This window comes from Mobula hypostoma, chromosome 6, assembly GCF_963921235.1.
Source record: "Mobula hypostoma chromosome 6, sMobHyp1.1, whole genome shotgun sequence".
Classification (NCBI taxonomy): Eukaryota; Metazoa; Chordata; class Chondrichthyes; order Myliobatiformes; family Myliobatidae; genus Mobula; species Mobula hypostoma.
In genome coordinates this window covers 67,975,067-67,993,795 of record NC_086102.1, presented here as the reverse complement: position 1 = coordinate 67,993,795, position 18,729 = coordinate 67,975,067, and the positions used below count along the sequence as shown (strand labels likewise).

General features: G+C 40.9%; 1 protein-coding gene across 1 annotated transcript in view; it reads left to right on the top strand.

Annotated features, from left to right (window-relative positions):
• The window catches only part of LOC134348078 (cilia- and flagella-associated protein 47-like), a 712,768-nt gene that overhangs the window by 431,936 nt on the left and 262,103 nt on the right, over positions 1-18,729 (top strand). Inside the window, exon 46 of the mRNA XM_063050919.1 lies at positions 592-791. Within this exon, the coding sequence (XP_062906989.1) occupies positions 592-791 (200 nt within the window). The remainder of the gene's footprint in view (positions 1-591; positions 792-18,729) is intronic.

The window sequence follows — 18,729 nt, the reverse complement described above, 5'->3', positions numbered from 1 at the left end:
TTTGTGAGTTGTGGTAACAGTTACTTTCATAGCATTTAAGGAATACTTAGTAAGATGTCTGAAACACAATGGCATAGAAAGTTACAAGCCAAGTGCTGGAAAAGAGAATTTATATAGACAGATATCTGATGGCCAGCAAAAACACGGTTGACCAAAGGTCTTGTTTTTGTTGCATATGACTCCTTGATTCTGTGATCTGCAATGTAATCATTAAATTTGCATTTGATCGCTTCAATACACAATAAATTATTTTCATTCAATTTTGAGGCATAGATAAAAGCTATCAATGCCTAGGTAAGTGGCTAGATGCTCTTGTTTGAGTATTCTTGAGAGGTAACAATAATAATTTTGTAATCTGTGGACTCTAGAATTCCTTTTAATATCGGTTTAATTACTGAATTTTTACTTGTATAATCTCAATCTAATATAAAAAATAAAATACAGGAATAAAGTATTGAAATGCAAAAAATTAGAAACAAGATGAAATTTATAGTAAATATAATTTCTGAGAGTTGACTTAATTACAGCATTCTGGTGTCAAGTAATTTTGGAATTTGAACATTGATATTTTTGTTTTTTCATTAAATCTAGATGAGGAAGATTCAATCTCTATGCCAATGAAATTTGTATCGAAAGGGCCAGGTCACTGTACTTGTCAGGTCCTATTGAAGTCCCAATGCGACGTCCGTTTATACAATATCGTGTGCGTAGTAAATTCTGAAGAATACTTTGAGAGTGAGTTGGAAATTGCTGCTTCTACCCACCAATCTGTCACTAAAAACATTCCTTTGGTAAGTGTTGAAAATGAACCTCAATTTGAGAAAATTAAGTTAACTTCAGGCAATGTGTAGACAAATTTGAGAAGAGGGAAGGTGAATACAGGACTGAAGGCATTACATTTGAATGTATGCGTAGTAGGTAAACTTATAGCACAGTTAGAAATTCGTAGTTATGATATTGTGGGCATCACAGAATCCAAGGATACCCATCCTATTGAAAAGACAGGTGTGGGGTGGTTCTGTTTGTAAAAAATTAAATTAAATATTTAACAGAAAGTGACATAGGATCAAAAGATGTGGAATTTTTGTTGGTAAAATTAAGAAACTTCAAGGGTAAAAAGACACTAGTGGGAATTATTTGTAGGCATCCGAATAGTAGACAGGATTTGAGGTTCAAACTACAACTGGAGATGGAAACAGCATATATAAAAAATTGATGTTGCAGTGGTCTTGGGAAATTTCAATATGCAGGTGGACAGGGAAAATCATGTTAGCAATGGATCCCAAGAGAAGAAATGTATGGAATAGCTTTTTAGAGCAGCTTGTGATTGAATCCATTGGGAAAAAGGCAATTCTGGAGTTGGAGTTGTGCAGTGAGCCAGATTTGATTAGGGAGCTTAAGGTAAAGGAATCCTTTGGAGGCAGTCACCATAATATGATAAAATACGCCCTGCAATTTGAAAGAGAGGAAGTAAAATCAGATGTACTGGTATTACATTTAAGTAAAAACAAATACAGAGGCATGACAGCAGCTAGCAAAAGTTGATTGAAAGAAAAGCCTATCAGGGATGATGGTAGAGCAGCAATGGTAGGTGTTTCTGGGAGTAATTTCGAAGTCACAGGAACATTTCATCCCTAATAAGAAGAAGCAATCTAAAAAGAGAATGAGGCAACCATAGCAACCATAGCAACCAGGGAAGTCAAAGACAGCATAAAAGTAAAAGAGGGAGCGTACAGTATTGCAAAAACTAGCGGACATCTTTTATAAACCTACAGAAAGCAACTAATAAAACACAACTTTTAGTTGCACTTTCAAGAGTCACTAGAGTCAGGAGCGGTTCCAAAGGAACTGTAAATATCACTTCACTCTTTAAGAAGGGAGAGAAGTAAAAGACAGGAAATTATAGACTGGTTGGTAAGATTTTAAGAGTCTATTATTAAATGTGAGGTTTCAGGGTTCTTGGAACCACATGAAGAAATAGGCAAAATTCTGCATTGTTTCCTTAAGGGAAGATCTTACCTGACAAATATGTTGGAATTGTTTAGACCATAAGACAATAAGAGCATAATTAGGCCATTCAGTCCATCGAGTCTGCAATGCCATTCCATCATGGCTGATCCCGGATCTCACTTAACCCCATACACCTGCCTTCTTGCCATATCCTTTGATACCCTGAACGATCAGGAAACGGTCAACTTTCTGCCTTAAGTATACCCATGGAGTTTGCCTCCATCATAGTCTACAAGGGGTGATTGATAAGTTCATGGCCCAAGGTAGAAGGAGGTGAGTTATATAACTCTCATTACATGCACATGTGGTTCAACTCTTTGAATGATTATGCAGAAAGTTTGAAGTTAATAACTCATCAGGGGTAGAACGAGATGAATTATTAACTTCAAACTTTCTGCATAATCATTCAAAGAGTTGAACTGCATGTGCATGTAACGAGAGCTGTATAACTCATCTCCTTCCACCTTAGGCCACGAACTTATCAATCACCCCTGCTGTGGGCACTTTCTGGAAGTCCAAGATCCGTATGCCGCACGACCGCTGGACTAAGTGTGTAAATGTAGGAGGGGACTATGTTGAAAAATAAATGTGCTAGGTTTTCTAAAATTGACTCCTTCTACCTTAGGCCACGAACTTATCAATCACCCCTCGTATGACAGAGCATTCCACAGATCACTGCTCTCTGGCTAAAAAAATTCCTCCTTACCTGTGTTCTAAAAGGTCACCCCTTAATTTTGAGGCTGTACCCTCTAGGTTTCCATCCCTCCACCACAGGAGACATTTCCACATCCACCTTACCTCGTCCTTTCAACATTTGGTAGGTTTCAATGAGATCCCCATGCATTCTTCTAAATTCAAGTAAGTACAGGCTCAAAGCTGACAAATGCTACTCGTATCTTAATCCTTTCATTTCTGGAATCATCCTCATGAACCTCCTCTGGATTCTCTCCAATGACAACACATCCTTTCTGAGACATGGAGCCATATCAGTGATGGACCAATCGATTCATAGAACATAACAAAACATAGAACATAGAACATAGACTAGTACAGCACAGTACAGGCCCTTCGGCCCACATTGTTGTGCCGACCCTCAAACCCTACCTCCCATATAGCCCCCCACCTTAAACTCCTCCATATACCTGATTCAAAGAGAGAGTGAGCTTTGCACAGGTCAGGAAGAAGTGCGCAGACACAGTAGCTTGTCATTGCGCAAGGATGCTGAGGAAGCTCTGAAATAAAAGAGAGACACTGTCTAACAGAGCGGTCGTCTGAGTAGTGTAAGTCAGAATAGTAGGGCTTTGGGTCATTGGGGTTTCAGTGACGACAGACCTAGGCAAGGTAAGTTACTTTCTTTCCCCCTCTAACAAGAACAGTGGGTATGACTGTGAGGCCAGTTTTCTGTTCTGGGTGTCAAAGTGTCGGATGTGGGATATCCGGTACATTGAGCTGCATCTCCTTAGAGGCTGAGTTAGGGAACTGCAGTTCGAGGACCTTCAGCTTGTTAGAGAGGGTGAGGAGGTGATAGACAGGAGCTGCAGGCAGATAGTCAGCCTGGGGCCACAGGGCACAGATAAGTGAGTATCTGTCAGGAGAGGGAAGGGAGGATGTCTGGTAGTGGAGAGCACCCTTATGGCTGTCTCCCTTAACAATAAGTACTCCATTTTGAGTGCTGTTGGGGGGGTGGGGGGATCCTACCTGAGGGAAGCAACAGTGGCCGTGTGTCTGGCACTACGTCTGGCCCTGTGGCTCAGAAGGATAGGGAATGGAAGAGGATAGCAGCGGTAATAGGGGACTCTATAGTTAGGAGGACAGATAGGTGATTCTGTGGCATGAAAAAGAAACAAGGATGGTAGACTGCCTCCCAGGTGCCAGGGTTCCTGATGTTTCTGAGCGTGTCCACAATATCCTGAAATGGGAGAGTGAGCAACCAGAGGTGGTGGTACGTATTGGTACCAATGGCATGGATAGAAAAAGGGTGGAGGTCCTGAAAGCAGAATACAAGGAGTTAGGAAGGAAGCTCAGAAACAGGACCTGAAAGGTAGTAATCTCTGGATTGCTGCCTGTGCCACGCGACAGTGAGTATAGGAATAGAATGAAGTGGAGGATAAATGCATGACTGCAGGATTGGAGCAGGGGGCAGAGATTCAGATTTTTTGGATCATTGGGACCTCTTCTGGGACAGGCGTGACTTGTACAAAAAGGACAGGTTGCACTTGAATCCGAGGAGGACTAATATCCTGACAGGGAGGTTTGCTAATGCTATTGGGGAGGGTTTAAATTAGACTTGCAGGGGGGTGGGAACCAAAGTGAAGAGGCAGACAATGAGGAATTTGGAGTACAAGTAGAAACAGTTTGTAGGGAGTTTGTGAGGAAGAATAGGCAGATGTTAGAGCATAGATGCACTCAGCCTGATGGTTTGAGATGTGCCTATTTTAATGCAGGGAGTATTGTAAGCAAGGCGGATGAACTTAGAACGTGGATCAACATGTGAAACTATGACATTGTGGCCATTACAGAGGCTTGGATGTCTCAGGAGCAGGAATAGCTGCTGAGTGTGCCAGGCTTTAGATGTTTCACAAAGAACAGAGAGGGAGGCAAAAGAGGTGGAGGCATGGCATTACTAATTAGGGATAGTGTTATGGCTGCAGAAAAGAAGGACGTCATGGAGGGTTTGTCTACTGAGTCAGTGTGGGTGGAAATCAGAAACAGGAAATGGGCAATAACTCTCTACTGGGTTTTTTTATAGACCCACTAATAGGAACAGGGATATCAAGGAGCAGATAGGGAGGCAAATTCTGGAACAGAGCAATAGGGTTGTTGTATTGGGAGATTTTAACTTTCCTAATATTGATTGGCATCTCCTTAGCACAAGGGGTTTAGGTGGAGTGGAGATTCTTAAGTGTGTTCACGAAGATTTCCTGACACAGTATGTAGAGAAGACAACTAGAGAAGAGGCTGTACTTGTTCTGGTATTGGGAAATGAACCTGGTCAGGTGTTAGATCTCTTGGTGGGAGAGCATTTTAGAGGTAGTGACCACAACTCTTTCTCTTTCACCATAGTGCTGGAGATGGATAGGAGCAGACAATTTGGGAAAACATCTAATTGGGGTAGGGGGAAATATGATGCTATTAGGCAGTAACTTGGGAGCATAAATTGGGAGCAGATGTTCTCAGGGAAAATGCATGGCAGAAATGTGTTAAATGTTCAGGGAACATTTGCATGGAGTTGTGCGTAGGTATGTTCCATTGAGGCAAGGAAAAGATGGCAGAGTTAAAGAACCATGGTGTACAAAGTATGTAGAAAATCTAGCTAAGAAGAAAAGAAAAGCTTATGAAAAGTTCAAGAAACTAGGTACTGTTAGAGCTCTAGAAAATTACAAGGGTGCAAGGAAGGAGCTGAAGTATGGAATTAGGAGAACCAGAAGGGGCTATGAGAAGGCCTTGGTGAGCAGGATGAAGGAAAACCCCAAGACATTCTACGAGTATGTGCAGAGCAAGAGAATCAGCTGTATGAGAATAAGACCAATCAGGTGTGATAGTGGAAACGTGTGCAGGGAGTTGGAGGAGATAGCGGAGGTACTCAATGGATACTTTGCTTCAGTATTCACTAGGGGAAAAGACCTTGGCAATTGTGGGGATGACTTACAGTGGACTGAAACACTTGAACATAGAACATAGAACATAGAATAGTACAGCACATTACAGGCCCTTCGGCCCACAAAGTTGTGCCGATCCTCAAACCCTGCCTCCCATATAACACCCCACCTTAAATTCCTCCATATACCTGTCTAGTAGTCTCTCAAACTTCACAAGTGTATCTGCCTCCACCACTGACTCAGGCAGTACATTCCACACACCAACCACTCTCTGAGTAAAAAACCTTCCTCTAATATCCCCCTTGAATTTCCCACCCCTTACCTTAAAGCCATGTCCTCTTGTATTGAGCAGTGGTGCCCTGGAGAAGAGGTGCTGGCTATCCACTCTATCTATTTTTCTTATTCTCTTGTACACCTCTATCATGTCTCCTCTCATCCTCCTTCTCTCCAACGAGTAAAGCCCTAGCTCCCTTAATCTCTGATCATAATGCATACTCTCTAAACCAGGCAGCATCCTGGTAAATCTCCTCTGTACCCTTTCCAATGCTTCCACATCCTTCCTATAGTGAGGCGACCAGATCTGGGCACAGTACTCCAAGTCTGGCCTAACCGGAGTTTTACAGAGCTGCATCATTACATCATGACTCTTTAACTCTATCCCTCAACTTATGAAAGCTAACACTCCATAACCTTTCTTAACTACCCTATCCACCTGTGAGGCAACTTTCAAGGATCTGTGGACATGTACCCCCAGATCCCTCTGCTCCTCCACACTACCAAGTCTCCTGCCATTTACTTGTACTTTGCCTTGAAGTTTGTCTTTTCAAAATGTACCACCTCATATTTCTCCAGGTTGAACTCCATCTGCCACTTCTCAGCCCACTTCTGCATCCTATCGATGTCGCTCTGCAATCTTCGACAATCCTCTACACCATCTACAACACCACCAATTTTTGTGTCATCTGCAAACTTGCCTACCCACCCTGCTACCCCCACATCCAGGTCGTTAATAAAAATCACGAAAAGTACAGGTCCCAGAACAGATCCTTGTGGGACACCACTAGTCACAATCCTCCAATCTGAATGTACTCCCTCCACCACGACCCTCTGCCTTCTGCAGGCAAGCCAATTCTGAATCCACCTGGCCAAACTTCCCCGGATCCCATGCCTTCTGACTTGCTGAATAAGCCTACCGTGTGGAACCTTGTCAAATGCCTTTCTAAAATCCATACAGATCACATTCACTGCACTACCCTCATCTATATGCCTGGTCACCTCCTCAAAGAACTCTATCAGGCTTGTTAGACACGATCTGCCCTTCACAAAGCCATGCTGACTGTCTCTGATCAGACCATGATTCTCTAAATGCCCATAGATCCTATCTCTAAGAATCTTTTCCAACAGCTTTCCCACCACAGACGTAAGGCTCACTGGTCTATAATTACCTGGACTATCCCTACTACCTTTTTTGAACAAGGGAACAACATTCGCCTCCCTCCAATCCTCCGGTACCATTCCCGTGGACAATGAGGACATAAAGATCCTAGCCAGAGGCTCAGCAATCTCTTCCCTCGCCTTATGGAGCGGCCTGGGGAATATTTCATCAGGCCCGGGGGACTTATCTGTCCTAATGTATTTTAACAACTCCAACACCTCCTCTCCCTTAATATCAACATGCTCCAGAACATCAACCTCACTCATATTGTCCTCACCATCATCAAATTCCCTCTGATTGGTGAATACCGAAGAGAAGTATTCATTGAGGACCTCGCTCACTTCCACAGCCTCCAGGCACATCTTCCCACCTTTATCACTAATCGGTCCTACCTTCACTCCTGTCATCCTTTTGTTCTTCAAATAATTGAAGAATGCCTTGGGGTTTTCCTTTACCCTACTTGCCAAGGCCTTTTCATGCCCCCTTCTTGCTCTTCTCAGCCCCTTCCTAAGCTCCTTTCTTGCTTCCCTATAATCCTCAATAGACCCATCTGATCCTTGCTTCCTAAACCTCATGTATGCTGCCTTCTTTCACCTGACTAGATATTTCACCTCACTTGTCACCCATGGTTCCTCCACCCTACCATTCTTTATCTTCCTCAAATTTATCCCTAACATCCTGCATGATATCTCTAAACATCGACCACATGTCCATAGTACATTTCCCTGCAAAAACATCATCCCAATTCACACCCACAAGTTCTAGCCTTATAACCTCATAATTTGCCCTTCCCCAATTAAAAATGTTCCTGTCCTCTCTGATTCTATCCTTTTCCATGATAATGCTGAAGGCCAGGGAGCGGTGGTCCAGCTCATTACCTAGTACTAGATCTAGTATGGCATTCCCCTAGTCGGCCTGTCAACATACTGTGACAGGAATCCACCCTGGACACACTTAACAAACTCTGCCCCATCTAAACCCTTGGAACTAATCAGGTGCCAATCAATATTAGGGATATTGATTGAGCATATAGACATTAAGAAAGAGGATGTGTGGGAGCTTTTGAAAAGCATTAAGTTAGATAAATCACTGGGACTGGATGAGATATAGTCATAGTCATAGTCATAGTCATAGTCATACTTTATTGGTCCAGGGGGAAATTGGTTTTCGTTACAGTTGCACCATAAATAATTAAATAGTAATAAAACCATAAATAGTTAAATAGTAATATGTAAATTATGCCAGGAAATAAGTCCAGGACCAGCCTATTGGCTCAGGGTGTCTGAGCCTCCAAGGGAGGAGTTGTAAAGTTTGATGACCACAGGCAGGAATGACTTCCTATGATGCTCTGTGTTGCATCTCAGTGGAATGAGTCTCTGGCTGAATGTACTCCTGTGCCCACCCAGTACATTATGTAGTGGATGGGAGACATTGTCCAAGATGGCATGCAACTTGGACAGCATCCTCTTTTCAGACACCACCGTCAGAGAGTCCAGTTCCATCCCCACAACATCACTGGCCTGACGAATGAGTTTGTTGATTCTGTTGGTGTCTGCTACACTCTGTCTGCTGCCCCAGCACACAAGAGCAAACGTGATCGCACTGGCCACCACAGACTCGTAGAACATCCTCAGCGTCGTCCGGCAGATGTTAAAGGACCTCAGTCTTCTCAGGAAGTAGAGACAGCTCTGACCCTTCTTGTAGACAGCCTCAGTGTTCTTTGACCAGTCCAGTTTATTGTCAATTCGTAACCCCAGGTATTTGTAATCCTCCACCATGCCCCAGGCCCAGATATACCCCAGGCTACTGTGGGAAGTGAAGGAGGAGATTGCTGAGCCTCTTACAATGATCTTTCTTCAAGAAAGGGAGCAGAGATAAGCCAGGAAATTATAGACCAGTGAGTCTGACTTCAGTGGTGGACAAGTTGTTGAAGAAGATCCTGAGAGGCAGAAGTTATGAGCATTTGGAGAGACATAATCTGATTAGGGATAGTCAGCCTGGCTTTGTCAAGGGCAGGTCATGCCTTACGAACCTGATCAAAATCTCTGAAGATGTAACAATATACATTGATGATGGTAGAGCAGTGGATGTAGTGTATATGGATTTCTTTAAGGCATTTGTAAAGGTTCCCCATGCAAGGCTGCTTCAGAAAGTAAGGAGGCATGGGATCCAAGGAGATCTTGCTTTGTGGATCCAGAATTGGCTTGCCCACAGAAGGCAAAGTTGTAGATGGTGCGTATTTCACATGAAGTTTGGTGACCAGTGGTAGTCCGCAGAGATCTATTCTGAGACCCCTCCTCTTTCTGATTTTTATAAATGACCTGGATGAAGAAGTAGAAGGGTGGTTAGTAAGTTTGCAGATGACACAAAGATTGGGGGTGTTGTGGATAGTCTAGAGAGTTGTCAAAAGTTACAGCCGGACATCGATAGGATGCAGAACTGGGCTGAGAAGTGGCAGATGGACTTCAATCCAGCTAAGTATGAAGTGGTTCATTTTAGTAGGTCAAATCTGAAGACAGAATATAATATTAATGGTAAGACTCTTGGCAGTGTGAAAGATCTGAGAGATCTTGGGGTCCATGTCAATAGGACACTCAAAGCTGCTGCACAGGTCGACAGTGTTATTAAGAAGGCATTTGCTGTGTTTGTATTCATCAACTATGGGATTGAGTTTAAGAACGGTGAGGTAATGTTTCAGCTATATAAGACCTTGGTCAGACCCCAATTAGAGTACTGTGTTCAGTTCTGGTCGCCTCACTACAGAAACGATGTGAAAACTATAGAGAGAGTGCAGAGGAGATGTACAAGGGTGTTACCTGGATTGGAGGGTGTACCTTATGAGAATAGGTTGAGCGTACTTGGCCTTTTCTCCTTGGAGTGGCAGAGGATGAGAGGTGACCAGATAGAGGTGGATAAGGTGATGAGAGGTGTTGATTGTGTGGATAATCAGAGGCTTTTTCCCAGGACTGAAATGGCTAACACAGGGGACATAGTTTTAAGGTGCTCGGAAATACGTACTGAGGGGATATCAGGGGTAAGTTTTTCACACAAAGAGTGGTGGATGCGTGGAATGCACTGCTGATGACGGTGGTGGAAGTGGATAGAATAGGGTCTTTTAAAAGCCTCTTAGATAGGTACATGGAGCTCAGAAAAATAGAGGGCTATGTGCTAGGGAAATTCTAGGCATTTTCTTGAGTTACATGGTTGGCACAACATTGTGGGCTGAAGGGCCTGTAATGTGCTGTAGATTTCTATGTCCTATGTTTAAATCTGTCGACAATACTCCAAGTGGCAGCCTGACTAGTGTTTTATAAGGCCTCAGCATTATCTCCTTGTTTTTATATTCTTTTCCCCTTGAAATAGATGCCAACATTGCACTTGCCTTCTTGACCACAGACTCGACCTGTAAATTAACCTAGAAATCTTGTACAAGGACTCCTAAGCCCCTCTGCACCTCTAATGTTTGAAACTTCTCCCCATGTAGATAATAGTCCGCACTATTCTTCCTTTACCAAAATGCATTATCATACATTTCCCAAATCTGTATTTCATCTGCCACTTTTTTTGCCCATTCTTGAAATTTGTCTAAGTCCTGCTGCAATCGCATTGCTTCCTCAACACTACCTACCCCTCCACCTCTCTTTGTATCATCCACAAATTTTGCCACAAAGCCATTAATTCCATTATCCAAATCACTGACAGACAATGTGAAAAGTAGCAGTCCCAATACTGACCCCCGAGGAACACCACTAGTCACTGGCAGCCAACCAGAAAAACCCCTTTTTATTCCCACTCACTGCCTCCTGCCTATCAGCCATTCCTCTATCCATGCTAGGATCTTTCCTGTAACGTTATTGGATTTTATCTTGTTAAGCAGTCTCATGTGTGACACCTTATTAAATGCCTTATGAAAATCTAAGTAAATGACATCCACTGCCTCTCCTTTGTCCACCCTGCTTGTTACTTCCATGGAGAACTCGAACAGATTTGTCAGGAAAGATTTCCCATACAGAAGCCATGCTATGCTGACTTTGACTCATTTTATCATTAGTCTCGAAGTACCTCGAAACCTCATCCGTAATGGAAGTGCAAACACGAGGAGATCTGCAGATGCTGGAAATTCAAGCAACACACACAAAATGCTGGTGGAAGGCAGCAGGCCAGACAGCATCCATGGGAAGAAGCACAGTCGACGTTTCCGGCCGAGACCCTTCGTCAGGTCTAACTGAAAGAAGTGATAGTAAGAGATTTGAAAGTGGGAATGGGAGGGCCTCCACCTCCCACTTTCAAATCTCTTACTATCGCTTCTTTCAGTTAGTCCTGACGAAGGGTCTTGGCCCGAAACGTCGACTGTGCTTCTTCCTATGGATGTTGTTTGGCCTGCTGCTTCCCACCAACATTCTGTGTGTGTTCCTTAATGGAAGTGTTGGAGACTCCAACACATTCCCTTCCATTGAGGTTAGGCTAACTGGCCTATAATTTCCTTCTTTTACCTTCCTCCCTTCTTAAAGAGTGGAATGACATTTGCAGTCTTCCAGTCCTCCAGCACCATGCCAGAATCTAGTGATTCTTGAAAGATCATGACCAATGTATCCATTATCTCTTCATCAACCTCTCTCAGGAATCTGGGACGTAGTCCATCTGTCCAGGTGACTTATCCACCTTAAGACCCTTGAGTTTGGCTAGCACTTTTTCCTTTGTAATAGCAATGGCATACACTCCTGCTCCCTGACACTCACAGACATCTGGCACACTGCTAGTGTCTTCCACAGTGAATACAGGTGTAAAGTACCCATTGTTCAACTGCCATTTCTTTGTCCCCCATTACTACCTCATCAGCATCATTTTTCAGTGGTCCAGTATCAACCCTCACCTCCCTTTTATTCTTTATATAACTGAAAAAACTTTTGGTATCCTGTTTTATATTATTGGCTAGTTTGCTCTCATATTTCATCTTTCCCCTTCTTATAGCTTTTTTAGCAACACACATCAAAGTTGCTGGTGAATGCAGCAGGCCAGGCAGCATCTCTAGGAAGAGGTACAGCCGACGCTTCAGGTCGAGATCCTTCGTTAGTTGCCTTTTGTTGGATTTTAACAGCTTCTCAATCATCCAACTTTCCACTCACTTTTGCTAGTTTATATGCCCTTTCCTTGGGTTTTATGCAATCCTTAACTTCCTTTGTCAGCCACAGTTGCCTAGCCCTGCCACTTGAGAACCTCTTCTGTGGGACATTTCTATCCTGTGCCTTGTTGCCAAGTTTGTGGATGATACAAAGACATATGGAGGTATAAATAATATTGAGGAAGCAGGGAGAATATAGAGGACTTGGACAAGTTGGGAGAATGGGCAATGTAGTGGCAGATAAATACAGTCTAGGGAATGGTATGGTCATGTACTTTGATAAAAGGAATAAAGGCACAGACTAATTTCTAAATGGGGAGAGAGCTTAGAAATTGTAGGTACAAAGCAACTTGGGAGTTCTAGTGCAGGATTCCCTAAAGGTTAACTTGCAGTTTGAGGTGGGGTAGTAAAGAAGGCAAATGCAATGTTCACATTTATTTTGAGAGGACCAGAATATTAAATCAAGTATGCAGTGTTGAGGCTTTGAAGGCACCGGTCAGACGAGACTTTCTGTATTTTGAGCAGTTTTGAGTTTTGAGTTGGATGTGCTATCATTTGAGAGGGTCCAGAGAAGTTTTATGGGAATGAAAGAGTTAACATATGAGCACTAATGTATGAAGAGCTCTCTGGATCTGTACTTGCTGGAGTTTAGATGGGTGAGGGTGGAACTCATTGAAACCTAGTGAATATCCAAAGGCCTGGATTGAGTGAACATGAAGAGGATGTTTCTAATAGTCAGAGAGTCAGTGGCACAGCCTCAGAATAAAAAGCTTTCTTCTTAGAACAGAAATGAGTGGGAATTTCTTCAGCCAGAGGATGTAAATCTGTGGAGTTTATTGCCACAGTGGGTGTGGAGGCCATTGTGTATGTTTAAAATGGAGGTTCATAGGTTCATGATTCATAAGGGTGTCAAAGATTATGGAGAGGAGGTAAGAGAATGATACAGCGGTTGTGACTGAATGGTGGAGCATACTCAATGGGCCTAACTCTGCTCTCTTATGACTATGTGGTCTAATCACTGCATGAAATAATATGTTCATTCTCAAAAGCAATGTAGTATTAACTTAAAATTCCTTTTACAATATTTGCTCATTTTAACTCATTATCTTTGAATTGATGTAAAAGCAAAGTGCAGCAATCTTAAAAGTCATTTCAGTATAATAAGGCAAAAGAACCATCTCAGGAAAAATGTTCTTTTAAATATTTTATACAGATATTACACTATAATTACTATATTATTTATTTTAATTCATTGAAAATGTTAATTTTAAATATGAATTTTCTAAAGCAGCATTTTTTGTAATTTATTTTTTTATTGAATTTCATCATCAAACAAACATTCCCATAAGATGTATTTCAGATACTGTACATATATATCACATAATCATATTTGTCACAAATCTCTACATAATATTTATCTGAGGTATACACTTACAGGAAGGAGAGGAAAGAAAGAACAATCGAAAGAAGAAAACTATGTACAGAGTAGGGAGTTTTTTTTTTAATAACATATTCATTGACTTGTGAGAATAAAATCAGGCCTATGAGGTGTTATGCAGTTAAACCATTTTTTCCAGTATGAATAAAATTGTTCCAACTTATGATTATCAGATGCTGTTATCTTCTCTATTTTGTAAACGTCCATTGTAATTTCCATCCATACATTTCAAGTTGGGCTCTCCTGAGATAACCATTTCCTTGTAAGGGTCTTTTTACCAGCCACCAGCAGTACATTCATTAAATATTTACCTCTTTTCAGCCATTCTTGAGGTATATACCCAGAATATATGGTGTCACTCTCTGAAGGTATTTCACATTTAAAGATGTCTTGTAGGGCATTATGTATTCCACTCCAATAGTCTTTGGTAACGGGGCATTCCCAGAAAATATAATAGTTTGCATTTTGACTTCCACAATTTCTCCAGCAAGCAGCGGGGTTACTATTATAACGGGATTTCTGAGAGGGTGTAATAAAATATCAAGTTTTCCACCCGAACTCCCTCCATTTCTGTGAACTGGTACACTTTCATTGATACCTCCATATTATTGTCCATTCTTCCTCAGATATTATTATCCCTGCTTCCTTCTCCCATTTTGTTTTAATGTATGAAGTCGAATGTGTTTTAAGATTTGACAAACCCTTATAAACGCTTGAAATGATTCTACTACCGTTGTCTGAATTATAATGCTTTTCTAAATAGCTCTATCAGACATGTATTTGCCTTGGTTACATTTTTAACCGTCCTATTAACATACTGTAAATACTGGTAAAAGTCTTGTTTTTCTAATATGTGTTTCTCTTGAGCATTTCAAAACTGAACATTGTTCCTTCTTTCATTACATTGCAAATAGCTGTTATTCCTTTAGCTGTCCAGTCCTTAAATCTAGCATCCAGTTTATTCGGCGTAAAATCCGAGTCATATGCACACCATTTAAGAATTGCAGTGTCTCTCTCCAGTTTATATTCTTTTATAATAGGTTTCCATATTTTAAGAGTCCATTTCACCCATGGGTTGTTGATATTATTTATGTAACTTTGTAGATTGTTATCAGCCAAAATTGCCTGTATGGGGATGGAAAGTATCCTCTCCTCAATGTTTTTCCATTGAGCGCCATATGATGGGTTGCACCAGCATATCACGGCTCTCAACTGTGCTGCAAAATAATAATCTCTAAGAGAAGGTAGGCCCCATCCCCACTTTTCCTTGGCTAATTGCAAAGTTTTAAAATGAACCCTAGGCCTTTTACCTTGCCATATATATCTTGATAGCATCTTGTTCCATTCATTGAATTGATTTTGGTTAATCTCTATTGGTAGGGTCTGAAAGAGATATAGTAGTCTGGGCAGTATATTCATTTTAATAGATTCAATCCTTGAACTAAGACCAAGAAAAGGAATTAGGTTCCATCTTGTTATATCTTCCTTAATTTTTTTATATATAGGCTGATAATCGCATTCTGATAATTCTGCCAAATCTTTTGGCATAATGATGCCCAAATATTTGATGGAGTCTGTTTGCCATGCCCAAGGATATCTACTTGCAATTTCTCTTGGTGGGCTATAGTTATATGAAAGTAGTTGGGTTTTATCTGTGTTGATCTTGTATCCTGATAATTGGCCATATTGTTCAAAGGATTGCATCAATTTACGTAAAGAGTATGTTGGTTGCCCTAGATCGATCAAAGTGTCATCGGCGTATCAGGCCAATTTATGCTCTGTCCTTTTCATAGTAATTCCCCTGATATCTTCATTTTGTCTGATATATTGAGCTAATGGTTCCAGATATAATGTGAAGGGTAGCAGTGACCATGCACAACCCTGTCTCGTGCCCCTTTCTAGGGTAAAACTATTAGATAAATATCCATTGATTTTAATCCTGGCAGTAGGATTGTCGTATAGTGCCTGTATAGTTTTAATAATTGTGTCATGTAGACCAAATCTATGTAAAACTCTGTAAAGAAAATTCCAATTAACCAAATCAAATGCCTTTTCAGCATCCACGCTTATCACTATTGCTTCAATTTCATTTTTAAATATGATCCATAATATGAAGTGTCCTTCATATATTGTCTTGTGTTTGGCATTGTTGTATAAAAACTGTCTGATCATTATGTATCAGTGTGGGTAGAAACTCTTTTAATTGTTTGGCCATGATGGAGGTAAATATTCTATAATCCACATTAAGAACAGATATTGGTCTAAATGACCCACATTCAGTTTTATCCTTGCCTTCTTTCGGTATAGCTGAGATTATCGCCTCCTTCCAGCTGGGAGGCATTTGCGCCTTTCTTAGGGTCCAGTTCAGTGTGGGGAGTAAAGTAGGAATTTACTCACTTCTAAACTCTTTATACCACTCTGTCGTATATGCATCTGATCCTGGTGACTTGCTTAATTTAGGCCTACTAATTGCAGTTTTTAGTTCAGCTTCAGTTATATCAGCAGTCATTGTTCTATTTTGTTCTTTGCTTAAAGTGGGTAACTCTAAAGAATTCAGGAAGGTGTCAATTTGGGTTATGCTTCCCCCTGGAACTTTGGAATATAGTGTTTTGTAAAACATTTCAAAAGCTTCTTGAATTTCACTTAGCTTATTTTTTTATCACTTTTGTTCTTGGATCCCTTATTCTATGAATTGTATATTCTGCATCTTTTTTTTTCATTTTCCACGCCAGTATTTTCATAGATTTAGATCCGCTTTCATAGTGTCTCTGTTTCAGAAACATTTTTTTTCTAATTTCTTGCGTAGCCAAACTATTAATTTCATTTCTAATTTTTTAAATTTCCTCTAGTGCATCCTGTGCCAAACTCAATTTCTGTTTTATTTTCTAGTTCCTTCAGCTTATTTTGTAATTCCTCTAAAGTTCTATTCCTTATTTTTTTCTTATATGAAGATACCGCTATAATTTTCCCTCTTAAGACAGCCTTCAGAGTACCCCATAGAATGGGAGGTGAAACCTCTCATTTTTTCATTGAATTCTAAGTAAAGACCAATTTCTTTTTTAATTTGTTCCTTAAAATCAGGATCATTGAGTAGACTTGAATTTAGTTTCCAAATAGTATTCTTTGGTTGTAGATCAAAACCAACGGATAAATATATAGGTGCATGGTCACTTACATCTATTGTCCCAATTCCACAGGTGATTATTTTGTCTCTATCTTTTCCAAATGTTACGAAATAGTCTATTCTTGTATATACGGAATGGGGGGGGGGTGCGCAGAACGATGAGCGTAATCCCTCCATATTTCTCCTGTCGGGGAAAAGGTCCCTCCATATATCAATTAGACCAACATCCTCAAAAAGAGAGTTAACTTTCTTATGTATGGACTTTGTTTCATAAGCTTTTTTATTGGAAGAATCTAACTTTGGTTGTAATTGTAAATTTAAGTCTCCCCCACATACCAAGAGACCTTCTGTTTCTGTTACCATAATATTAGTAATTTTCTGGAAGAAACTAATATCACTTCCTGGGGGTGCGTATATATTCAATAAATTAACTGGATTTCCATCTATATTCCCCCTTACCAGAATATATCTGCCCTCCTTATCTCCCATTTCGAATACTTTTTCAAAATTTAGCTTACTTGAGGTGAGAATAGCAACTCCTCTTCTATGTCCTGATTTCTTTAATTTTCTATGCTCATTATCACTTAAGTGAGTTTCCTGTAAATATACTGCATGGGCTTGTTCTTTTTTCATTTTTGAATAGAATTTTACTGCGCTTGACTAGATTCAACAGCCCATTGACATTAAAAGAAATGAATTTTACTTTGTCCTTAGCCATGTGTATTTATCTGTTAGTATATCATTGAAATTTGCAGAGTATGACTTAATCAGTCTACTCCCTGAACAAATAATAGCCAAGAAATGTGAATAATAAAAAAAAGGGTTACAAAGGTGTGATTCCAAGGCTGGGGTCTCTAGATGACCCTGGATTGGGCTAGAAGAAAAGTCTAGCCATGGGGGTTAACCCTTCCTACCTGTGGGTTGAGGGCTCCCTTTGCAGTACCTATAACAGTAAGTAAAAAAAAAACTATGTCCATTACGCAGAAATGATTTCCCTGTGTATTCCTCCCATGTATATATTCTCATTTAGGTGAGGAAAAAGGAATGAATAAATGAATTTTTAAAAATTGAGTAATATAAAATCCACATAATAATACGTATTTCTTGAGATAGGTATATCACCGTCCATTTTTGCTTCCGTTTAGTTTATCAGCACTTTTAAAGTTAGCCAAACATTATGGCTCTTCTGGAGGAGGTGAGGGCTGCCCTCGGAGAACTGACAGTCTCTTCCTAATATCCTTCTCTCGTCCTGCTCCTGCTCCCTGCTTTCTAGGTTCTCTTACTATTTCCCAAGCAGTTCGGGATAACTGCTCAGCCAGACTTTCCCTTGGTTTGACCACGCTAATGGGCAGTCCTCTGTTGTTCATGTGTGCAGTTGCCTCTTCCACCGTCTGGTATCCGTATAGCCGTATCCCTTCTTGGTAAAATACCCTCAGTTTAGCAGGGTACGGGGTTTGGAATTTAATCTTTTCTTGCTTTAATATTCGTTTTGCTTCCAAATATTCCTTCCGTTTCTGTAGGACCACCGGGGGGTAATCATGATCAAAGTATATTAACTTCCCATTCCAAAAAACCCTCTTCTTACCCCAGGCCCTTCATAAAATCTCCGCCTTGCTCTTGAATCGAAGGAATTTAAGTACTATTGAGCGTGGTTTACTTTCTGTGTCTCCGGAGGGCCGCAGGACAAGCGAATGATGCGCCCTCTCAGTTTCAATCTCCATAGTCGGGGGAATCTCCAGCGTTTCCCGCAGCAGCTTGTCTACAAAGTCTATCATCAACAATCCCTCTGCTTTTTCTGGAACATTATAAATCCTGACATTTTTCCGTCGCGATCTTCCCTCCTGGTCACGCAATTTACTTTCCTGTTGATTTAATATTTTTATTGTCTTACTTAGTATCTGTTCCACGTCTTGCACGTGATCTTCCACCTTCTCAATTCGAGTCTCTGCCACCGCTATTTTCTGATTGACGTTGGCGAGCTCTGACTTTATATCATTGAGT